General features: G+C 41.1%; 5 protein-coding genes and 1 pseudogene across 8 annotated transcripts; 5 read left to right on the top strand and 1 right to left on the bottom strand.

The window, feature by feature from the left end:
* The first annotated feature begins 412 nt into the window (after nucleotides 1-412).
* LOC9328090 lies at nucleotides 413-1,794 on the top strand (annotated as a pseudogene).
* Nucleotides 1,795-1,876: 82 nt separating this feature from the next.
* Nucleotides 1,877-3,701, top strand: LOC9325400 (putative dual specificity protein phosphatase DSP8). The gene is made up of 6 exons (XM_002891981.2): nucleotides 1,877-2,381; nucleotides 2,458-2,580; nucleotides 2,658-2,751; nucleotides 2,840-2,922; nucleotides 3,023-3,112; nucleotides 3,209-3,701. Exons 1-6 carry the CDS (start codon nucleotides 2,136-2,138, stop codon nucleotides 3,560-3,562), a joined length of 990 nt encoding a protein of 329 aa, XP_002892027.1. The 5' UTR covers nucleotides 1,877-2,135; the 3' UTR covers nucleotides 3,563-3,701.
* Nucleotides 3,702-4,320: 619 nt separating this feature from the next.
* LOC9328089 (COP9 signalosome complex subunit 7) lies at nucleotides 4,321-6,811 on the bottom strand. Of its 2 annotated transcripts, none has more exons than XM_021013192.1 (9): nucleotides 6,577-6,811; nucleotides 6,368-6,443; nucleotides 6,198-6,286; nucleotides 6,010-6,099; nucleotides 5,846-5,890; nucleotides 5,679-5,749; nucleotides 5,334-5,472; nucleotides 4,643-4,731; nucleotides 4,321-4,546 (listed from the first exon to the last, which is right to left on the bottom strand). In XM_021013192.1, exons 1-9 carry the CDS (start codon nucleotides 6,733-6,735, stop codon nucleotides 4,522-4,524), a joined length of 783 nt encoding a protein of 260 aa, XP_020868851.1. In that variant the 5' UTR covers nucleotides 6,736-6,811; the 3' UTR covers nucleotides 4,321-4,521. The 2 variants fall into 2 exon arrangements, 1 of the variants encoding a protein (XP_020868851.1); XR_002329415.1 differs by having other exon boundaries at nucleotides 4,525-4,546; nucleotides 4,643-4,714.
* A 113-nt stretch (nucleotides 6,812-6,924) lies between these two features.
* Nucleotides 6,925-10,455, top strand: LOC9328088 (leucine carboxyl methyltransferase 1). Of its 2 annotated transcripts, XM_021013191.1 has the most exons (14): nucleotides 6,925-7,046; nucleotides 7,136-7,224; nucleotides 7,293-7,420; nucleotides 7,501-7,548; nucleotides 7,631-7,712; nucleotides 7,896-7,998; nucleotides 8,153-8,273; nucleotides 8,379-8,426; nucleotides 8,624-8,707; nucleotides 9,138-9,202; nucleotides 9,461-9,512; nucleotides 9,736-9,774; nucleotides 9,909-10,015; nucleotides 10,089-10,455. In XM_021013191.1, exons 1-13 carry the CDS (start codon nucleotides 6,979-6,981, stop codon nucleotides 9,984-9,986), a joined length of 1,005 nt encoding a protein of 334 aa, XP_020868850.1. In that variant the 5' UTR covers nucleotides 6,925-6,978; the 3' UTR covers nucleotides 9,987-10,015; nucleotides 10,089-10,455. The 2 variants fall into 2 exon arrangements, with proteins under 2 accessions (XP_020868850.1, XP_002892026.1); XM_002891980.2 differs by having other exon boundaries at nucleotides 9,909-10,455.
* Nucleotides 10,456-10,501: 46 nt separating this feature from the next.
* Nucleotides 10,502-13,299, top strand: LOC9328087. Its single transcript, XM_021013189.1, has 4 exons — nucleotides 10,502-11,529; nucleotides 11,628-11,815; nucleotides 11,896-12,119; nucleotides 12,411-13,299. Exons 1-4 carry the CDS (start codon nucleotides 10,605-10,607, stop codon nucleotides 13,171-13,173), a joined length of 2,100 nt encoding a protein of 699 aa, XP_020868848.1. The 5' UTR covers nucleotides 10,502-10,604; the 3' UTR covers nucleotides 13,174-13,299.
* Nucleotides 13,300-13,477: 178 nt separating this feature from the next.
* On the top strand, nucleotides 13,478-17,691 carry LOC9325398 (protein VASCULAR ASSOCIATED DEATH 1, chloroplastic). 2 transcript variants are annotated; one of them, XM_002891978.2, is made up of 18 exons: nucleotides 13,478-13,728; nucleotides 13,811-13,870; nucleotides 13,952-14,002; nucleotides 14,087-14,152; nucleotides 14,234-14,329; nucleotides 14,412-14,528; nucleotides 14,635-14,705; nucleotides 14,783-14,940; nucleotides 15,548-15,588; nucleotides 15,724-15,811; nucleotides 15,922-16,008; nucleotides 16,098-16,152; nucleotides 16,266-16,332; nucleotides 16,421-16,520; nucleotides 16,710-16,771; nucleotides 16,873-16,915; nucleotides 16,988-17,199; nucleotides 17,290-17,689. In XM_002891978.2, exons 1-18 carry the CDS (start codon nucleotides 13,543-13,545, stop codon nucleotides 17,524-17,526), a joined length of 1,797 nt encoding a protein of 598 aa, XP_002892024.1. In that variant the 5' UTR covers nucleotides 13,478-13,542; the 3' UTR covers nucleotides 17,527-17,689. The 2 variants fall into 2 exon arrangements, with proteins under 2 accessions (XP_002892024.1, XP_020868849.1); XM_021013190.1 differs by having other exon boundaries at nucleotides 13,479-13,728; nucleotides 14,608-14,705; nucleotides 17,290-17,691.
* The last annotated feature ends 271 nt before the right edge of the window (nucleotides 17,692-17,962 follow it).

The raw sequence follows: 17,962 nt of genomic DNA, 5'->3' as shown, positions 1-17,962 counted from the left end.
CTCTTAACAAATTCCATGTGCCGTGTAGAGCTAAAAATAGGTTTTATCACGGTATTAAGGAAACGATGCGGCTCTAAGGATAATATCGATGGATACCTTGACATATATAAATACAGAACAAAGTTGCATGTTGAATCATTCATGTGATTTCGATCACCTGTGTCTTTTTTGTGTGAACTATTTGTGTTTCTTTTTTATTTTCAAGTTCTTATTTCCTCTTCTCTTCGGCAATCAAAAGTGACATGGTTATAGACTTACCTAAATTGGTGTTCATGGCGGATTTAAGTAGTCGGAAGAAATCGTCGATTCACTATAAAAAAAATTAGACAAGGGCTTGGGCTTATACAAAGGTCCAACATTTTCCAGTATCTATTATCAGAGATATAGACAACTAAGACCAATTAAAGCCCATTGGGCGTTTGAAAGTACGAACATTCCAAACAAAATCAGATTCTCTTCTTCTTCGACCAGAAGAGAGTGAAAAAAAGAGAAAAGAAGAATGCTTGAGCTTCTTGGAGCTTACAGGAATCTCACACTTCAATTCCTATTATCTCTCTTCTTAACCCTAATCCTCTCATTCGTCAAAATCTCAATCATCTGTCTCTGTACCTATATCCAACCAAAATCTCAACCAAATCTCAATGACCATCTAGTACCGATGATCCAAAGTCCAATGTTAAAGTTAGAAGAAGAAATCCAAAGATAAATCCGAATTCGACGAAAGCAATGCTCAGATCTTTCGAATTAAGCTCGTTGAAGATCATCTCAGATCTCGAATGTATTTCACTAAGTACAATTCGATTTTCGTGTTATTGTTCTTAGCTGTTTCTTGCTTTCTTCTTCATAATTACTTCGGTGTAGAGGATAGTCATGGAGTTTTGGGTAATGGATTGATGTTTCTGATTGTTCTTGGGTTTATAGCTTTGTGTAAGGTTTTCGTTGCTTTGGGGAAGATTTGGATTGAGAGATCTGCTTCGAAGAACTTCAAGTTTGATTTTTTGGTGTTTTAGGGTTTGTGTTTGGGATTATTATCAGTGCTGGTATTTTTCCTAAAGGATTTGATTTTCAATTGGAATTTGTTGATGCGTTTTGCTGTATTGTGATATCGTTTTCGATGGCTTGTATCAGTGGATTCCTTTATATGCCTGATGGGAGAAGTGCAAGGTCGTTTTTGGTTGGGACTGATCAGATTAGGAGTAATTTGTCTATCATTTCTTGTGGATGGTTCGGTAGGATGATTCTCTATCGTATCGATGTTCACTTTGTTGCTTTGGATTCATCCGTTGGCTGAGATTTTGGTGAAGAGAAGTGATAATGGTGGAACTAGTAGGAGTCAGACTGGGTTGGTTGGTAATGTAGGCATGTCGAGTGATGATTTTGTTAAGTTTCGGGTTTTGTGTTTGTTACTATCGGGTTTACTACAAGCGTTGGCGGTTCGTCCTAACCTTCAGATGTTTTTGAACGCAGCAGTGCTCTTGTGGTATCAGAGATTACACGGAAGCAAAACTCCTGATTTGGATTTTAGTCGTGCGAAGATGTTCCTTCACAACCACTACTTATGTCTCCTCGCTCTGCAGTTTTTGGCGCCGTCGGTTCTTTTTTTTTGGTGATTTTGAGAGCTTTACTTCTTGACTTTAGTATATTTTTTTGTGTTTCCCGTGTATCGGGTTTTACTTCTTGACTTTAGTTTTTAAGGATTTCTTTATTTTCCGCCGGCTTTTGGATTTCAAAAAACGCATCCCAAAAATGTATTCCACCTTTGTATTATATAATGAAAAAAAAAAAAATTTATAATCCGGTAAAATGTCCACCAGGAAAATGGAAATAATTGGAGAAAAAGACAGATTGCAAATTTGAACAAGAGAGAAATTTACCTTTTTGAATTAGCGAAGAAGACCAAATCCATCCCACCAGCTTCAGATTAGTTTTTTTGTTGCAATCTCCAAAGTTTTCGTATTTTACAAATTCACAGAGTGAAATCATTTTTGCGAATCGAATTGGGGTCTTTCGTTTTCCTGGGGACTAAAAAAAAAAAGGATTTCTAGGGTTTACCCATTTCTTTGATCGACTTCTTAGCTTTTCTCAAGGAATCGGGGTTTTTTTTTTTTCTTACTGGAAAGTTTGTTCCTTTGAACATGTACATCGAAGAATTGAAGGAGGACGGCGAAGAGGTTATTAGCCAAAGGGAGTGTGAGAAATCGATAGGGATTGTGTCATGTACTAGTTGTAGTAGTACCACAAGTATTGATTTAGGTGTTTGGAATGCGAAACGTGCTCTTGTTGGAGCTGGCGGTCGCGCCCTTTTCTACCCAACATTGCTCTACAACGTTCTCCGGAACATGGTTCAGTCTGAATTCCGATGGTGGGATCTTGTCGATGAGGTAAAAACACTTTCTTCCATACAATATTCTTTTGTGTGTGTTCCTTTCTGGCTCCTAAGCTCTGTTGTGTTATCAGTATGTATTGCTTGGTGCTGTGCCTTTCCCCACTCATGTTCCACTTCTCAAGGAACTTGGTGTTTATGGCGTTGTTACCCTCAACGAGCCTTTTGAGACTTTGGTTCCCTCATCTCTCTATCATGTATGTTCCATTCTCATCATCACCAATCATTCATTATCTAAATGACATGCTCTAATTCGATTTCCTACACCTTGTAGGCTCATGGTATCAACCATCTAGTGATTCCCACCAGAGATTATCTCTTTGCTCCATTAGTCAGTGATATTTGCCAAGCTGTTGATTTTATTCACAGTAAGTTACATGGTCCCATTTCTCTTGATTGAAAATTCAAACTTGTATTGCATGATCCCTCATTTGCTCCTCCTATTATTTTGCGAAGAGAATGCGTCAAGTGGCAAGACTACTTATGTTCACTGCAAGGCTGGTCGCGGACGCAGTACAACCATTGTGATCTGTTACCTGGTTGGCCATCCATCTATCCTCAACCATTCTATTATAGGGTTACTAGTTTACTTTTATCAAGGATACCATTTTCTTACTTGTGTACCCATTTACCCGATAGGTGAAATACAGGGAAATGACACCAGAGTGTGCATATGAGTACATTCGGTCCATAAGGCCGCGGGTCTTACTTGCTTCGGCTCAGTGGAAGGTGCGCTTTCAATATCCATCCCCATAGCTGCATCTTTACAAATTAGTGTGGTTGCTTTGTTACCGCAGTTGCTAATTCATATATTTTGAACGGCAGGCTGTGAAGGAGTTCTGCAGTTCCAGAATGGGAAGGAAGGCAAAAGAAAGCAACGTAATTGTGAAGCGAAGAAGCTTAGGAAGCGAGGCTGAGAAAGAGGTGTTGTCATTGTTCGATGATGGGTCGGTGGTGGTGGTAACAGAGTCAGATCTGGCTGGGTATGATGAGCCTCGAAACATAGGTGGTGATGCTTCATGCGTGGATGTGTTGCCAGAGCTGAGTTTGGCTTGCAAGGTCCAGTTTGCAAGCCAAGCTGCATTGGCAAGGATCTCATGCTTATGGCTTAAATCACCAAGGAGACAAGTCCTTGTTGATCAGTTGCAGAGTCTTGGTGTCAACATCAAAGTCTGTTAAGTTTCAGACTCTGGTGGCAAGTGAAAAGTAGAGATGTGATACTCATTTTGAGGCAAATGTACTTGTATCCCTTGTACAAAAACATTGATATCTTCATTTACAATGGGTAATTGTGTTAAGATGACTCTCTTATCGTTTTTTTCACTCAAAAGTCAAAACATACCCAAGGATACTCTTTATGTTTCTTGCTTGGTCCATCATAGCTTGGTCAACCTATCCACCAAAGCTTGGTCCATCATAGCTTTAATCACCATCATCAAGGTCATAATTATTCCAGGGCATAAATAGTTTAAAAAGTCATGTTGTACTCATGGAAGCAAGATTCTTGTCTTGCCTTGTTGATTTGTTTCTATAAAGTAATAGATAGAGAAGAAACATGACTAAAATAAGGCTTTTGCACTTCGCAGCACATCAAACGCCAAAATGCAGGGTTATCGTATCTCAGATCATCTATTCTGGATTCAATTCACCGACATCTACTGGATGATGATGAATCGGAGAGTACAGCTTCAGAGTGAGGAGAAGGCCGGTGGGAAAATATGTTGCTGAGAGATCAATGGAGCCAAAAAGCATGGAGCCAGGATTTGGCTCGGCACTTACAGTACCGCCAAGGTAGCAGCTGTCTAGGACTAAGCAGGTTTCAAGATGCGAGGGGCCAAGGTGATGGCTAGTGGTCAAAAGACGGAACACTGACATAATATCTGTATCATTCCATATGAGCCCAGCGCCTAGCTTTGCTCAGACTACTGATTACTGAATTACTAGATTCAAGGCCTTTTTTAATATAATAAGAAGTCAATTTGCTACTGAGAGAGGGAAAACAAACATAACAAGGGGTCATTGTGAGAGAGAACAGAGGATTTTATACAAGTTGAAAGATCCGCCATCAAAATCATCATAATCTACTCTCGGTAAATGGAATGTCAGTCCACACTGACCATTTGCTCTCGCTCGCTCCTCTACCTTGTTACCGGATGCCTCCTCCTGCATTCCAAAGTTGAGTGTGTGAGCATGTTATATCATCTCATCTCATACTTAAACAGGCTTTGTATCATATAGCCCATATTTAATGTTCGTTACCTCTTTGGTCGGATCCCATCTTCTTCGTAGTCCATCACTCCACTAGGTTCCCCAAACATCTCCTTATTCCCTCTGATGTCAACATCCCCCTGTCCACAATGTAAGTAAGACTACATCGACCACCACCCTTCCCAATCACATTTCAGACACATCAAACCAAATGAACCTTGTTCCATTTCATTCCACAATCAGATAATAACCAAGTACTACATTCCAACCACTTAATTTCCTCTAACTTTTACACTTCACTAAAATTTAACGAAACAGCCGTTTATGATTGCTTTCTTTGTTTTTTTTTTTTAATAAAAAACTTCATAACAAATGTTTAGATCCAAAATGTAAGATTTCTTGTCACACCACGAATTGTTCAAAAAACCTGCCAAAGTTTCGCTTGTTATTCAGAAACATTACTTTTTTAATCTATGAGACAGGGCTGGACTTGGAAAGCTCAAAGACCTTGAGAGATTTCTTTATGAAGTCTCTCCCCTCCACCTTACATAGACCTAAACTATTAATAAGAAACCCACTACAATTCTCTGAAGAAATATAAGACAGAATAGCTGACTGGACTCAAACTCATGGTTACAAGAAAGTAACCAAGAAAGAATGTAACCATAAATAGTTACATAAAATAATTAGTTGGGAATAATGAAGCCCTTAGGCCTCCAAGCGCATCATATGTACCACTGACCTTCATGGACAGAGACTTCTTCACTTCTTCCACCCCTTCTTCTGCTTCCTTACGATGTTTTTTGTCCATCTCACTCATACTGTCCGCCCATTTGATCTTGTCTTGAATTGAAATGAGCAGATTCTCTGACGTGTTCAACCTACACATCAATTTGCGCCAACACATTAACAGATTCACAATTAAGGTAACGTACGGACTCTTTCAAGAAGAAGGACATTTCACATAGAACTTAAGAGTAGGTCGTGAAGGTAAATCATTAGCCATATATTCTAAGATCACGTACAAGTTCTTTTAATTAGATATAGAAGGCAAAAAATCCTGGAACTAAGGGTAGAAGAAAACTACCAGCTGGACAATGTGTCTAACATATTCCCTAGTTGTCCTGGCCTTAGATCCCTACCAGCTGCAAACGGAACCTGCATGGTTGCAAGATATATGATGTTTAAAGGGGGGCTCTTAGGTTTACAAACAAAGCACAATGGTTAAATAGGAAGATGAGGCACAAAACACACCTCAAAACATCTTTTTAACTGATCCAGTTTTCCTCTAACTATACCCTGAAAAATTGTAAAAAAAAAATCAGCAGCATGCATTGTCACAGTTAGTTGTCTGTGCAACTTGCTGGTAAATTTAAAATAGAGAGTACTCTGGGAAGAAAATTGCTTAGAGTACTCACCGCGTACATGCATTCATTGATAAGAAAGTCCTCGAGTTGGCGAACATTGGTAACATCTAACTCGACCATGAGTGTATCATAGGGCAAAACCTATGGGGAAAGACATTCAGTAAGAAAAACAGGGGAGTCTTACAAATAGATAATGGAAGAGAGTAGATAGAAATCATGAAACAGAAGAAATATACCACCTTGTTAGACTCAGCAAGGGTGAGCACAGTGAGCTGCTTTAGCTTGAGAATTTGGTCAGGGGACAACTGAGGAATACGGGAAGCATTGCCTAGTGTTTGGATGAAATCAAGTTAGAGGAGAATATGGCAGGGAAAACGAATAGAAATATCAAAGGTTGGAGGAGTCATACATTTGTAGTCACCCCAGGTGCCATGGGCAAACAAGCGTAGCACATCCAGGTACACAGAATCTGTGGTTCCTTGAAGCTGCACAATGCATTATTGTTTAAGAGACCAATTACGAATAACCTAATACTATGATTTTATGATCTATGATTCCCACATATACGAACAGACATGTAAAGCCCTAGATCGTGGAAATCAAAGCATATAATAGAACCTGGGCAACAGTGGGTAGAGCCAAAATCTCGGAGAAGGCGAAGAGAGAAGGATGCGATGTGGCTTCGATGATGAGAGGACCGAGAGCCTCGGGTTTGCAAGTAGAAGCTCGCTTGACGAGCTGATCAATGATCTCGGCTTGCTTCTGCTCGATATCCATCTTCCGAATCGATTCCCGGTGGTTTAGGGTTTTCTGGAAAATCCGATTTCTTTCTTCTAACTTTTCTCTTTTTCTGTACTCTTTTATAGTATTTAACTTTTTTTTTTTTTTAGATGTGACCGACGTGTCTTTTAATAAAAAAGGAAATTCAACTTAATGGGCCAAGGCCTACTAAGAGAAAGATTAGAAACGATCCCGGGGAATGGATCAGAGCAACTTGGAGAATTTCTTCCTTGGACGACGATGGCAGAATCTCGCAGCAACAGAGCGGCGATTCAGGCTACTAACGACGATGCATCCGCCAGTAAATTGTACGCTACCTCTTCCTTACTTGTTTTGTTTTCGCATCAAATATATATATATATAGATCAGTTGCTGATTTGCGTTATGCATTTTGAAGGTCTTGTGTCAAAAAGGGATATATGAAAGACGACTATGTTCATCTCTTTGTGAAAAGACCTGTTCGACGATCTCCCATCATTAATCGAGGTAAGCCTGCCTACCTTTGTTCCGCCAGACGAGCTGCCTAACCGACTCTACTGCTTTGCCTTTCCTAGGTTACTTTTCCCGTTGGGCTGCCTTCCGAAAGCTTATGTCTCAGTTTCTCGAATGCGGTACTAATAATGCCAAGACACAGATACTCTCACTCGGAGCTGGCTTTGATACTACGTATTTTCAGTTGCTGGTGCGTCTTTCTTTTTTCTCCTTTTTACCTGATTCTCCATTCCTCCTATTTACTTGCAATTCGGCTCCTTATTTTTGTAGGATGAGGGGAAAGGGCCCAATCTCTATGTGGAACTTGACTTTAAGGAGGTACTCTCCATTTACTCATTGCATTTTACTGGATCAGTGCTGAACAAAGTATCCATCATTTTTATTTGCTTCTTGACTATAGGTCACAAGCAAGAAGGCTGCTGTTATAGAAAACTCCTCCCAACTCAGGGACAAACTAGGACCCAATGCATCTATTTCAATTGGTAAGATGTAGAATGTAGAATGATCCTTTTCATTATGATGCATTTCAGCTGCTTCACTCCAGCTATTGCTGATATTTTTCTTCATCGTCATTCTGTCTGCTTGTACAAGCTACTAATGCAACCCACTTTTACTTTGTACCGTTAGTAATGCAATCCACCTCGTTGTGCTGTTTATCTCTGCAGAGAAAGGACAAGTGCTCAGTGATCATTACAAGTTACTTCCAGTTGACCTGCGCGATATACCAAAATTAAGTGATGTTATTTCCTTTGCAGATATGGATCCAAGGTATGCATCAATGATTTTTATTTATTTTACACACTCTTATGACATATATCTTCAACCCTCAACCCTCTGTTTCTATCGGGGTTAAAGATTTTGGTAACACCGTAACAGATACTGACTTGTGATAGACCTACTTGATCCCTAATATCATTAGCAGTCTGCCGACATTTATTATTGCAGAATGTGTTTTGATATATCTGGACCCCGATTCAAGCCGTGCCATCGTCAATTGGGCGTCAAAAACGTTTTCAACTGCAGTATTTTTCTTATATGAGCAGGTTTTCTGGCATATTTAGCTCAACTGTGATTTTCCTTGTCTGCATAATATTGCAGATACAAATCTTACTGCTTATGTGTATAACTCGCTGGGTTTCTGTTTGCAGATCCATCCAGATGATGCATTTGGACATCAAATGATTAGAAATTTGGAGGTAAGAATGTGTACTCTACTACTCTAGTTGCAGCGACATCTTTATGAGTAAAGATAACTTGTTGAGATTTTTGTCAATCTATGGATACTAGTAAGACTTTTAAATATTCTGGTATTACCACATGGGTTCATGTTGTACTGATCAATTACCTTCATTTAAGCTTGTTCTGAAAGCTTAACTGTGTTTCTGTGCTTCAGAGTCGGGGATGTGCACTCTTAAGCATTGATGCATCACCAACTTTACTTGCAAAGGAGAGATTGTTTCTTGATAATGGATGGCAGGTTTGTTTTGCAGTTAGAATATTATGATAATTTTTAATGCAATCTGATATGCGTTATCATGCCTGTAATCTTGCATTACCAAACAGTTTGACATGCGTTAAATTTTAAATGCAAATAAGGAAGAATTGGAGTGCAAAGTCATCTAACAAAAACATGCTTGCTAAAATTCGATTCCAGGGCACGGTCCATTTCTTGTATAATTCTGTCGTTTGTGATGTGTCAAAGGTTATCATCGTGGCATTATATTGACATTCAAACCATTTCTGGTTTGAAGTACCAAATGCACTTTTCAGTCTTTCATTTTGGTCTTGATGGCTGGTTGTAGCTTGAACAATGTGCATGTCTGATTAAAGCAGGGCTAACTTTCAAGTATAATTTATGATATATGGACTCTAATATCTTTACCCTTTTCTTTGTTCTGGTGTTACAGAGAGCTGTTGCCTGGGACATGCTAAAAGTGTATGGTAGTTTTGTTGATACTCAAGAAAAACGCAGGTCAGTGCTGTACTTTTGTTAAAATTGTGTAAGAGCGTTATGTTATTCATACCTAGTCTCTGGTCTGAACACTTTTGGAAAAGTTCCCTCTGTCAAGAAATATCTAAGATATGTTTTGACTTTTGAGCTTTCCATTGTTTTTAGATGAACCTCTTCCTATATCCTGTTTTGGCTCTCTTGTTTCTTCAATTCATGAGCTTTCATTAGAAAGCCTACTTCTCTTGGAATCTATCTTTAATGAGAATGTCGTGTTTCTAGGATCGAGCGATTGGAGTTGTTTGACGAATTTGAAGAGTGGCACATGATGCAGGCAAGTCTGTCTCCACCTTATTAACTTGATTTTGCACCTTTGTATGTATGTATGGATGGGAAAGTAAAAAAAAGACCAAAAGATGATTTGTGTTGAATATCAACGGTATCCATTATATATTTTCAATGATGCATGCGTCAGATCTTGTTCTAGTGTGTAGGTAGTTTGATAGTGTTTGTGGGTAAGCCAGTTGAGCGTTCTTTAACGGTTTTGTTTTCAACAGGAACATTACTGTGTCACATATGCTGTCAATGACGCAATGGTACGTACATGAGACATGCTCAAGTATCTACAAGTCATTGTGCTTTTTAGTTTCCTAAGACAGTAAGAATATATGATGAGGTTGATAAAGAAGATTCTGGACTGTTTTTTTTTTTTTTGATTAAAAAAATGCAGGGAATATTTGGAGATTTTGGTTTCACAAAAGAAGGGGGCGGTGAAAGAATGAGTAGCTCATCAGCATCATCACCTTGAAAAAAAGAGGAGGGTTTGTATTGCAACTGGTACGTTAGTTTAATACAGTTGGAGGAAAACAAACCCCTGGTGGTGGGTAGAATCTGATAGTGCTTGCTTTAGCTAATTTGTAAGGAATGATGATGGGTTGGTTATAGAGACGGGGATGGTGATTGATTGCACAAAAGTTAGAAGAGGCCTTTCTTTGGGTGCTGCTGAGCAGAAGAAAACCAAGGAAACACGAACTTTGTCTTGTCTGCATAAGAAATGTTGTCAGTTGATGCACGTGTGAATTCTGTGCTTTGAATTTAGTTTAGGCCCATGGTCTCGAGATATGTGGGCCGGGCCTCCCTTTCCGGTTTTTTTTTAAATCGTTGGGCTATGCTCTCTACTAATATGTCTTGGTAGCACCAACAAATAAGCAAGCTTTCCACTTTTGAAACTTTTCCTATGCGTCTTTGTACAAAGAAAGAAACCTCGGTCAAGAAACGCTCTGAAGGTTGTCTGTTTCCTTTTTTTTCTTCTTCTTTCGGTGGTGAAAAATTTGTCTTTTAATGAAAACACAAAAAAGTTTTTGAAAAAAGCGGAAAAAAAAAATCAAAAAGACAGAGAGAGAGAGAGTGTGTGTTGTTGTTGGCCATGGGATGCACGGCCTCCAAGCTCGACAGTGAGGATGCTGTCCGTCGCTGCAAGGAGCGGCGCCGTCTTATGAAGGACGCCGTCTACGCTCGTCACCATCTCGCCGCCGCTCACTCTGACTACTGCCGCTCCCTTCGTCTCACCGGCTCTGCCCTCTCCTCCTTCGCCTCCGGCGAGCCCCTCTCCGTCTCCGAGAACACTCCCGCTGTTTTTCTCCGCCCTTCCTCTAGCCAGGCCGCGCCACGTGTCCCTTCTTCCCATTCCACAAAGCCCCCTCCGCCCATCCGCAGCAAGCCTAAGCCTAGGAGGCTTCCCCACATTCTCTCCGACTCCTCTCCTTCTTCCTCTCCGGCCACCTCTTTCTATCCCACTGCTCACCAGAACTCTACCTACTCTCGCTCTCCTTCTCAAGCTTCCTCTGTCTGGAACTGGGAGAATTTCTACCCTCCCTCTCCTCCCGACTCTGAGTTCTTCGAACGCAAAGCTCGCCAGAACCAGAAGCACCGTCCTCCTTCCGACTACGACGCCGAAACTGTGAGATCCGACCACGATTACTTCCACTCCCGGAGAGATGACGCCGAGGAAGTTCACTGCAGCGAGTGGGGCGACGACCACGACCGTTTCACTGCCACCTCTTCGTCCGACGGAGATGGGGAGGCCGGAACCCACGTTTCCAGATCCGGTATTGAAGAAGAAGAGCCTGTGAAACAAGAGCAAGACCCAAATGGCAAAGACAACTCTGACCATGTTACCACTTCTTCCGACTGCTACAAGACCAAATTGGTGGTAAGGCACAAGAATTTGAAGGAGATCCTCGACGCCGTTCAAGACTACTTCGACAAGGCTGCCTCCGCTGGGGACCAGGTCTCCGCCATGCTTGAGATCGGCCGGGCTGAGCTCGACCGCAGCTTCAGCAAGCTGAGGAGTAAGTAGTCTACTTCTCACACTCTACTAACTAGCTGTAGATGATGATGCATTGAAACACCATCTCATTCTCTTACTCTCTATATCTGTTGTCTGCAGAGACGGTGTATCATTCAAGCAGTGTGCTCAGCAACTTGAGCGCAAGCTGGACCTCAAAACCCCCATTGGCAGTCAAATACAAGCTCGATGCATCTACCCTGAATGATGAACATGGCGGCCTCAAGAGCCTCTGCTCCACTCTAGACCGACTCCTCGCTTGGGAGAAGAAGCTTTATGAGGATGTCAAGGTACATTTCCTGTTTTTGTTTCTGGTTTTCAGCTTACCAACGGTAACTCCTCATAAATAACCTTATGAATTCAAATATAGGCAAGGGAAGGAGTTAAGATTGAGCACGAGAAGAAGCTGTCTGCGCTGCAGAGTCAGGAGTACAAGGGAGGCGATGAATCCAAGCTAGACAAGACTAAAACTTCCATAACCAGATTGCAATCACTCATCATTGTTTCTTCAGAAGCTGTTTTGACCACGTCTAATGCCATCCTCCGCCTCCGGGACACTGACCTTGTCCCTCAACTTGTTGAACTCTGCCACGGGTCAGTCTTTTTTTGTCCCTTGAGGGCTGGTTCGGTTTGTAAACATATCAAAACCAATCACAGATAAGGGTCAGATGTGCGAATTAGGCTGAGTTATGTGATTGAAGGCCACGCTGCCTTGGTCTAGGCTTGTTTATATATGCTTCTGCAGACTCATGTGAACTCTAATTAGACATCTGAAATACCAAACCATTGCTGTTCTGCCAGTGGGGGGTTTTGTAGGCAAGTTCCAAGTAAAACTAGAGAGGATTTGTATGTGTCTCTAACCACCATGTGTCACTTGAAATGCAGATTAATGTACATGTGGAAGTCAATGCACGAGTACCACGAAATCCAGAACAACATCGTGCAACAAGTCCGTGGCCTGATCAATCATACAGAGAAAGGTGAGTCAACATCAGAGGTACACCGGCAGGTGACGCGGGACCTAGAGTCAGCTGTCTCCTTGTGGCATTTGAGCTTCTGTCGCATCATCAAATTCCAGAGGGAGTTCATATGCTCTCTCCACGCCTGGTTCAAGCTCAGTCTTGTTCCCCTGAGCAACGAAGACCCAAAGAAAGAGCGGCCAGAGTCATTTGCCTTGTGCGAGGAGTGGAAGCAGAGCCTGGAACGGGTGCCTGACACAGTGGCGTCAGAAGCCATAAAGAGCTTTGTAAACGTGGTCCATGTCATATCAATAAAGCAGGCGGAAGAGGTGAAGATGAAGAAACGCACGGAGAGTGCAGGAAAGGAGCTGGAGAAGAAAGCATCCTCACTAAGGAGCATAGAGAGGAAGTACTACCAGGCTTACTCGACGGTTGGGATAGGCCCTGGACCGGAGGTGTTGGACGCACGGGACCCGCTTTCTGAGAAGAAATGTGAGCTGGCGGCATGTCAGAGGCAGGTGGAGGATGAGGTAATGAGACACGTGAAGGCTGTGGAGGTGACACGAGCTATGACTCTCAACAATCTGCAAACCGGCCTGCCCAATGTATTCCAGGCCTTGACCAGCTTCTCATGTCTCTTCACTGAATCCCTACAGACTGTCTGTTCTCGTTCCTACTCCATCAACTGATTATGGCCAAGTTTTTTTTTTTTTAGTTAAGCTCTCATTAGTGTATCATGTAAATTTCCAAGTGCTTCTCTTTAAAATTTGAGGATTGATTAACTTGACCGTGAAGAGTTATAAATCATTATCAAAGTCCAGTGGTTTCCCTTATTTGCGGAGACACACTTTCTCATTAATTGCATAAGCAGAAACGGCACCTAACTAATGGGCCACCGGTGGCCCGCCAAATTGAATACAAGGGGTAAGAAATGGGCCAAAAAAGTGAGCCCAAAGAGACCGATCGTTTTTGACTTAATGGCCGTTGACGTTGACATCGTACGTCGCACCGCCAAACAGCAACAACAACACTTTCCCCTTTCTCTCTCTCTCTCTAACATGGCGATGCTTTCTACTGCTTCCGTTTCGGGGAGCGTCGACCTTCCTCGGGGAACCATGAAGGTTGAGTCGTCTGCGTCTCCGGAGGTCGTTTCCGATCTCCCACCATCGTCCCCCGAGGGATCACCTGATCGCCATGACCCTTCCAGTTCTTCTCCGAGCCCCAGTCGTGGTGGGGACAATCAGGTAGGTATCTGACGAATTCTTTCTTCTTCGATCTAAACTTGCTCCTTGTTTATGATCTGGATTTCTTCTTACTCGTTATAAGTCTGAAGTCATATCGAAGAGTGAAGAGTATCGGCAATTATTTCGGCTTCCAGCTGACGAAGTAAGTATTGCCTCTGTCTTGAATTCCACAGAACTTCTTCTCCACAGAAATTCTGACACCATTTCTTCCGAATTTGTGTAGATCCTTGTTCAAGATTTTAACTGTGCTTGTCAGGAGAGTATTCTTATGCAGGTACTTTTTTTTTATCTCTCTTTGGGGAGTTGGATCTTTTTCAATACTAACAAATCTTGTAATCAATTCCTTCCTCTGTTGCAGGGTCATATGTACCTCTTCATCCATTATATCTGCTTTTACTCCAACATCTTTGGTTATGAGACCAAGGTACCATACTTGCTGTCCTCCACTCACTTTTTTTTTTTTTTTTTTTTAACAATTCAATATTGATCGGAACTCTTGTTGCAGAAAATTATTCCATTTGCGGATATATCTTGTGTTAAACGAGCAAAGACTGCTGGTATTTTTCCTAATGCCATTGAGATTTTAGCTGGAGGGAAGAAGGTACCTCAACTTCGCTCTTGCTGTTTATTCATTGTCTGAACTCGATTTTGGTTGCTCATCTTTGTACCGCATTCTCTCGCAGTACTTTTTTGCATCATTTCTTTCCCGTGATGAAGCTTTCAAGCTTATCCATGATGGATGGTTGGAATATGGTAGTCCTGTCAAAGCACAAGGCGAGATTCAGGTGACCGAACAGCAGGTGCATACACACTCTTATTTACTGCTTCAGCCTCCTTTCCAGCTCCTTTTTGCTCATCTTTCCTAGCTTATCTCTTCAGGATTTTTTATCTGAGTCCCAAAACCAGGTAAATGATGGACTTGTTAAAAGGGCACTCAGTTCCATGGATTTGGCCAATGAACTAGATATTCCATTGCGGTACGTTTTTCTCTTCCATATGGTCTTCCTTCTTTCTGTTTCTTACTGCTTTATCCCTCACTATATTTCCTTCTCAGGGATGAAAATCTTCATCTTTCCGGCATTTCCAGTCTTCCTGTCATTAGTCAGAATGGCCTTCCACCTTCATCCGTTCAACGGCATGCAGAACCAGATGTAGATGTCGTGGCGGCCAATAATTTCAACTGGAAACCTGAAGATATAGATGCACCTAAATGTAGTTAAACTCCTTCCTCGCTTTTGCCTTAGTTCTTTTTGGTGGGTTTGGGTAGTGTGGTAGATTCTCTTTTTCAAGTCAACTGTTTGAGGATGTGAATGCTAGTGTTTTCAGTAAATTCAACGGTTTTTTTTTTGCTGGGGTAACCTGTTGGTAAAGAGTATTAACAATGCAAACGCTTGGGTTTCTCCTAACTTTAGACCGAAGTGCTGGTTCCTTTAAAGTGGACGATCAGTTAACTTCTTGCTGTTTCTAGGTGCATGTCATTATGTGTCTATCTTTTAGCTTGTTTTCTTTGCAATATAAATTGTTTCAAATTTAAATGGTCAGTGGGGGAAACGGTCTCTTAATGGTTTTTCTATATAAGGCCTATCGGAATGGGGTAGCTTAGCCTTTTATGTTCTTGTCTTTTGATGGTACTTCACAAGTTGCACTAGTTCTCAGTTTATCCCAACAAGCTTGCACTCAGTATGGAGATCCTATGTTACTGAACCGGTTATTTCGTTTATGCGTACATGATCTCTCATCTATTTCTTTTGGTTATTGTGATCTCTTTTCTTCTTCTCATTTGTAATCACCACACAAATTTTGTGTTCCTTGCATGCAGTGTCATCTGATTTTACAAAGGTAGCAGAGGCAAAGTTTTCGGTAATGTCACGTTCTTTGTCTTATCAGCTTGACGAAATTATGGAACCATTCTCATTCAAATTTATGAGAATATAAACATTAACTGGATGCAGAAGTTTCATATGTACCTAAATAGAGTTTAGTTTATGTTTGCAGATTCCAGTAGAAGAGTTCTTTAGATTGTTTTTTTCAGATGGTGCTGTCAATTTTGTTGAATCTTTCCATAAAAATTGTGGAGACAAAGGTAAAGCTATAAGTGATGGAATTATTTTGCTCCTGTGTTTAGCTGTTTTCGTATGATTTCTCTCTCTTTGTCAGTGTTTTTTTAACCAGAAGAGATCTTTATACTTGCAGAGTTTAGGTGTACCTCTTGGCAACCTCATGAAAAGCTTGGACACACCCGCAATGTATCATTTCAACATCCGATAAAAATTTATTTTGGTAATATTCTTCTTTCCTATAGATAAACAGTACTAGATTATGGTTTATATCAAATATGTGTATGCATGACTCTCGGCTTTCGTTTAAAGGTGCAAAGTTTGGTGGCTGCCAGGAGTCACAGAAATTTCGGATGTACAGAGATAGGTATAGAAATTTTCTATTGTTTTTTGGTTTTATTCTAGATCGTCAAAGCAAAGCTAGTCCGAACTCATGCATGCTTATCCTCTGTTGTCTAATATTGTAATTTCCTTTACTAGCCATCTGGTTATTGAAACATCACAGGAGATCAGCGATGTGCCTTATGCAGATTATTTTACGGTAGAGGTAGGGGGAAATTTACATCAAATGCGATCAGTATTTTGCTGGTTGATGTGTGTTACCTGTGAAAATTTTAACCTTTGGCTGATTCCAGGGAGTCTGGGACTTGAAAAGAGATTGCAGAGACTCGATAGAAGGTTGTATATTGGATGTTTATGTCAATGTGGCCTTCGCTAAAAGAACAGTGTGGAAAGGTTTGTTAAGCCTAATTTACTCTTCTTTGTCCTTGATTTTTTTCACCTTGCCTCCAATCAATGAAGAAATTCAACTAATAGTTCAAGAGTGTTTGCTGCGGAATCTCGTTCTTATAGATTTGGAAATGTTTCAGCTTTGTTGAATTTGATGGTTGTTGAATCTGGCTTGACGTCTATGAGTTCTTACAGGGAAAATAGTGCAGTCTACTTTGGAAGAATGTAGAGAAGCTTATGCACATTGGATAAGAATGGTACTTGATCAGGGGCCATAGGGTCAACATTTTGTTTCTTTCAGTTTCTGCAGGAATTTAATCAAGTTTCTATATATACTTATTTATTATTATCTTTAAAGGCACATGAACTGTTGAAGCAGAAGAAGCTGGAGAACCAAGAAGGTTAGTGTTGTTGACTGGTGATTAATAGAAGCTTTTTCCGTGAAGAAAGCTGGCTGAAACCATATTCTACAGGGAATAAGTTGATTGAGGATGGTGCACCGCTAGCAGCAAAGGAAGAAAGAGTATCTGAATGTGAAGAGGAGGGGAAGGTGGAAATGGTGGGAGAAGGGGTAGTGAAAAAAAGCTTAAAGGAAGCATGGGTGAATCTGACATCATTTTTGAAGAGGCAAAGCGGGACAAGGCAGGTTATAGTATTAGCGTTTGCAGTAATCTTACTGATGCAGGTATGTGTTTTTTGGATAAATTGGTGGTGAAAGAGAGATAGAGAGAGAGAGAGAGAAAAGAAGCTAATAATAAGGTGGAAGTGTGGACAGGTGACGATAGTGGTGCTACTGAAGAGAGGAGGAGGGGGGCAAGTGGAGTATCATGAGAGGTACGACGAGTACAGTGGAAATGGGGAGAGTTTGGGGTGGTTGGAGAAGAGAATGCATTTCCTGAGGGAAGAGATTATGATGGTTGAGGATCGTTTGCAGAGGATGCGACAAGACCACGCTGCCTTGAAGGCTCAGTTCCACCATTTGGAACGCCTCGTTCGCCGCAACCAACAGTAAATTTTGTTCACCCAACTCTCTGTTTGTGCAGAATGCGGATGGATATATGCATGTATGTATGTAATGTATTTTCGGATGTTATACCTACTCGTATGAATATGAGCAGAGACTCTGTTAAACGGAAATGATTTAATCAATTGTATTCGTGTGTGCATTCGGATTACATCAAAGCATATAAGCTTTGCAAGCAAAGGGGCAAAGGAAGCCTTCTCTTCTTGTTTGGGTAAGTACTTGTTCATGGCTTTTTGGGTGTTGTTTGTAAGGAAACTTTCCTAAACCTCAGAAGAGCATCTGTCAAACTTGCAGCTTCTAACATTGAACGATGCAATCAGGTGGATGAGGGCGCATTTGAGACTTCCCAGGAGAGTGTTGTGGAACACTTGCATCTCTATCAAAGATCGAATTATCACTGGTGACTATACTTTCTCGATATTGG

Source organism: Arabidopsis lyrata, assembly GCF_000004255.2.
Source record: "Arabidopsis lyrata subsp. lyrata unplaced genomic scaffold ARALYscaffold_1, whole genome shotgun sequence".
Classification (NCBI taxonomy): domain Eukaryota; kingdom Viridiplantae; phylum Streptophyta; class Magnoliopsida; order Brassicales; family Brassicaceae; genus Arabidopsis; species Arabidopsis lyrata.
The sequence above is the reverse complement of the archived record's forward strand: the minus strand, read 5'-3'. Positions and strand labels throughout refer to the sequence as shown.

Excerpts from the sequence above, each read along its gene's own strand:
- LOC9328088 (XM_021013191.1), top strand. The coding sequence starts at position 6,979 with ATGGCAGAATCTCGCAGCAACAGAGCGGCGATTCAGGCTACTAACGAC. Across the intron at positions 7,225-7,292 it reads ATCTCCCATCATTAATCGAG|GTTACTTTTCCCGTTGGGCT; the intron begins GTAAGCCTGCCT and ends TGCCTTTCCTAG. Across the intron at positions 8,427-8,623 it reads AAATGATTAGAAATTTGGAG|AGTCGGGGATGTGCACTCTT; the intron begins GTAAGAATGTGT and ends TCTGTGCTTCAG.
- LOC9328087 (XM_021013189.1), top strand. The coding sequence starts at position 10,605 with ATGGGATGCACGGCCTCCAAGCTCGACAGTGAGGATGCTGTCCGTCGC. Across the intron at positions 11,530-11,627 it reads CAGCTTCAGCAAGCTGAGGA|AGACGGTGTATCATTCAAGC; the intron begins GTAAGTAGTCTA and ends TGTTGTCTGCAG. Across the intron at positions 12,120-12,410 it reads CTTGTTGAACTCTGCCACGG|ATTAATGTACATGTGGAAGT; the intron begins GTCAGTCTTTTT and ends CTTGAAATGCAG.
- LOC9325398 (XM_021013190.1), top strand. The coding sequence starts at position 13,543 with ATGGCGATGCTTTCTACTGCTTCCGTTTCGGGGAGCGTCGACCTTCCT. Across the intron at positions 15,589-15,723 it reads TAGCAGAGGCAAAGTTTTCG|ATTCCAGTAGAAGAGTTCTT; the intron begins GTAATGTCACGT and ends TTATGTTTGCAG. Across the intron at positions 17,200-17,289 it reads CAGTAATCTTACTGATGCAG|GTGACGATAGTGGTGCTACT; the intron begins GTATGTGTTTTT and ends AAGTGTGGACAG.
- LOC9328089 (XM_021013192.1), bottom strand. The coding sequence starts at position 6,735 with ATGGATATCGAGCAGAAGCAAGCCGAGATCATTGATCAGCTCGTCAAG. Across the intron at positions 6,100-6,197 it reads CCCTTGCTGAGTCTAACAAG|GTTTTGCCCTATGATACACT; the intron begins GTGGTATATTTC and ends CTTTCCCCATAG. Across the intron at positions 4,732-5,333 it reads AGAAGTCTCTGTCCATGAAG|GGGGATGTTGACATCAGAGG; the intron begins GTCAGTGGTACA and ends CATTGTGGACAG.
- LOC9325400 (XM_002891981.2), top strand. The coding sequence starts at position 2,136 with ATGTACATCGAAGAATTGAAGGAGGACGGCGAAGAGGTTATTAGCCAA. Across the intron at positions 2,581-2,657 it reads TTCCCTCATCTCTCTATCAT|GCTCATGGTATCAACCATCT; the intron begins GTATGTTCCATT and ends TACACCTTGTAG. Across the intron at positions 2,752-2,839 it reads AGCTGTTGATTTTATTCACA|AGAATGCGTCAAGTGGCAAG; the intron begins GTAAGTTACATG and ends TATTTTGCGAAG.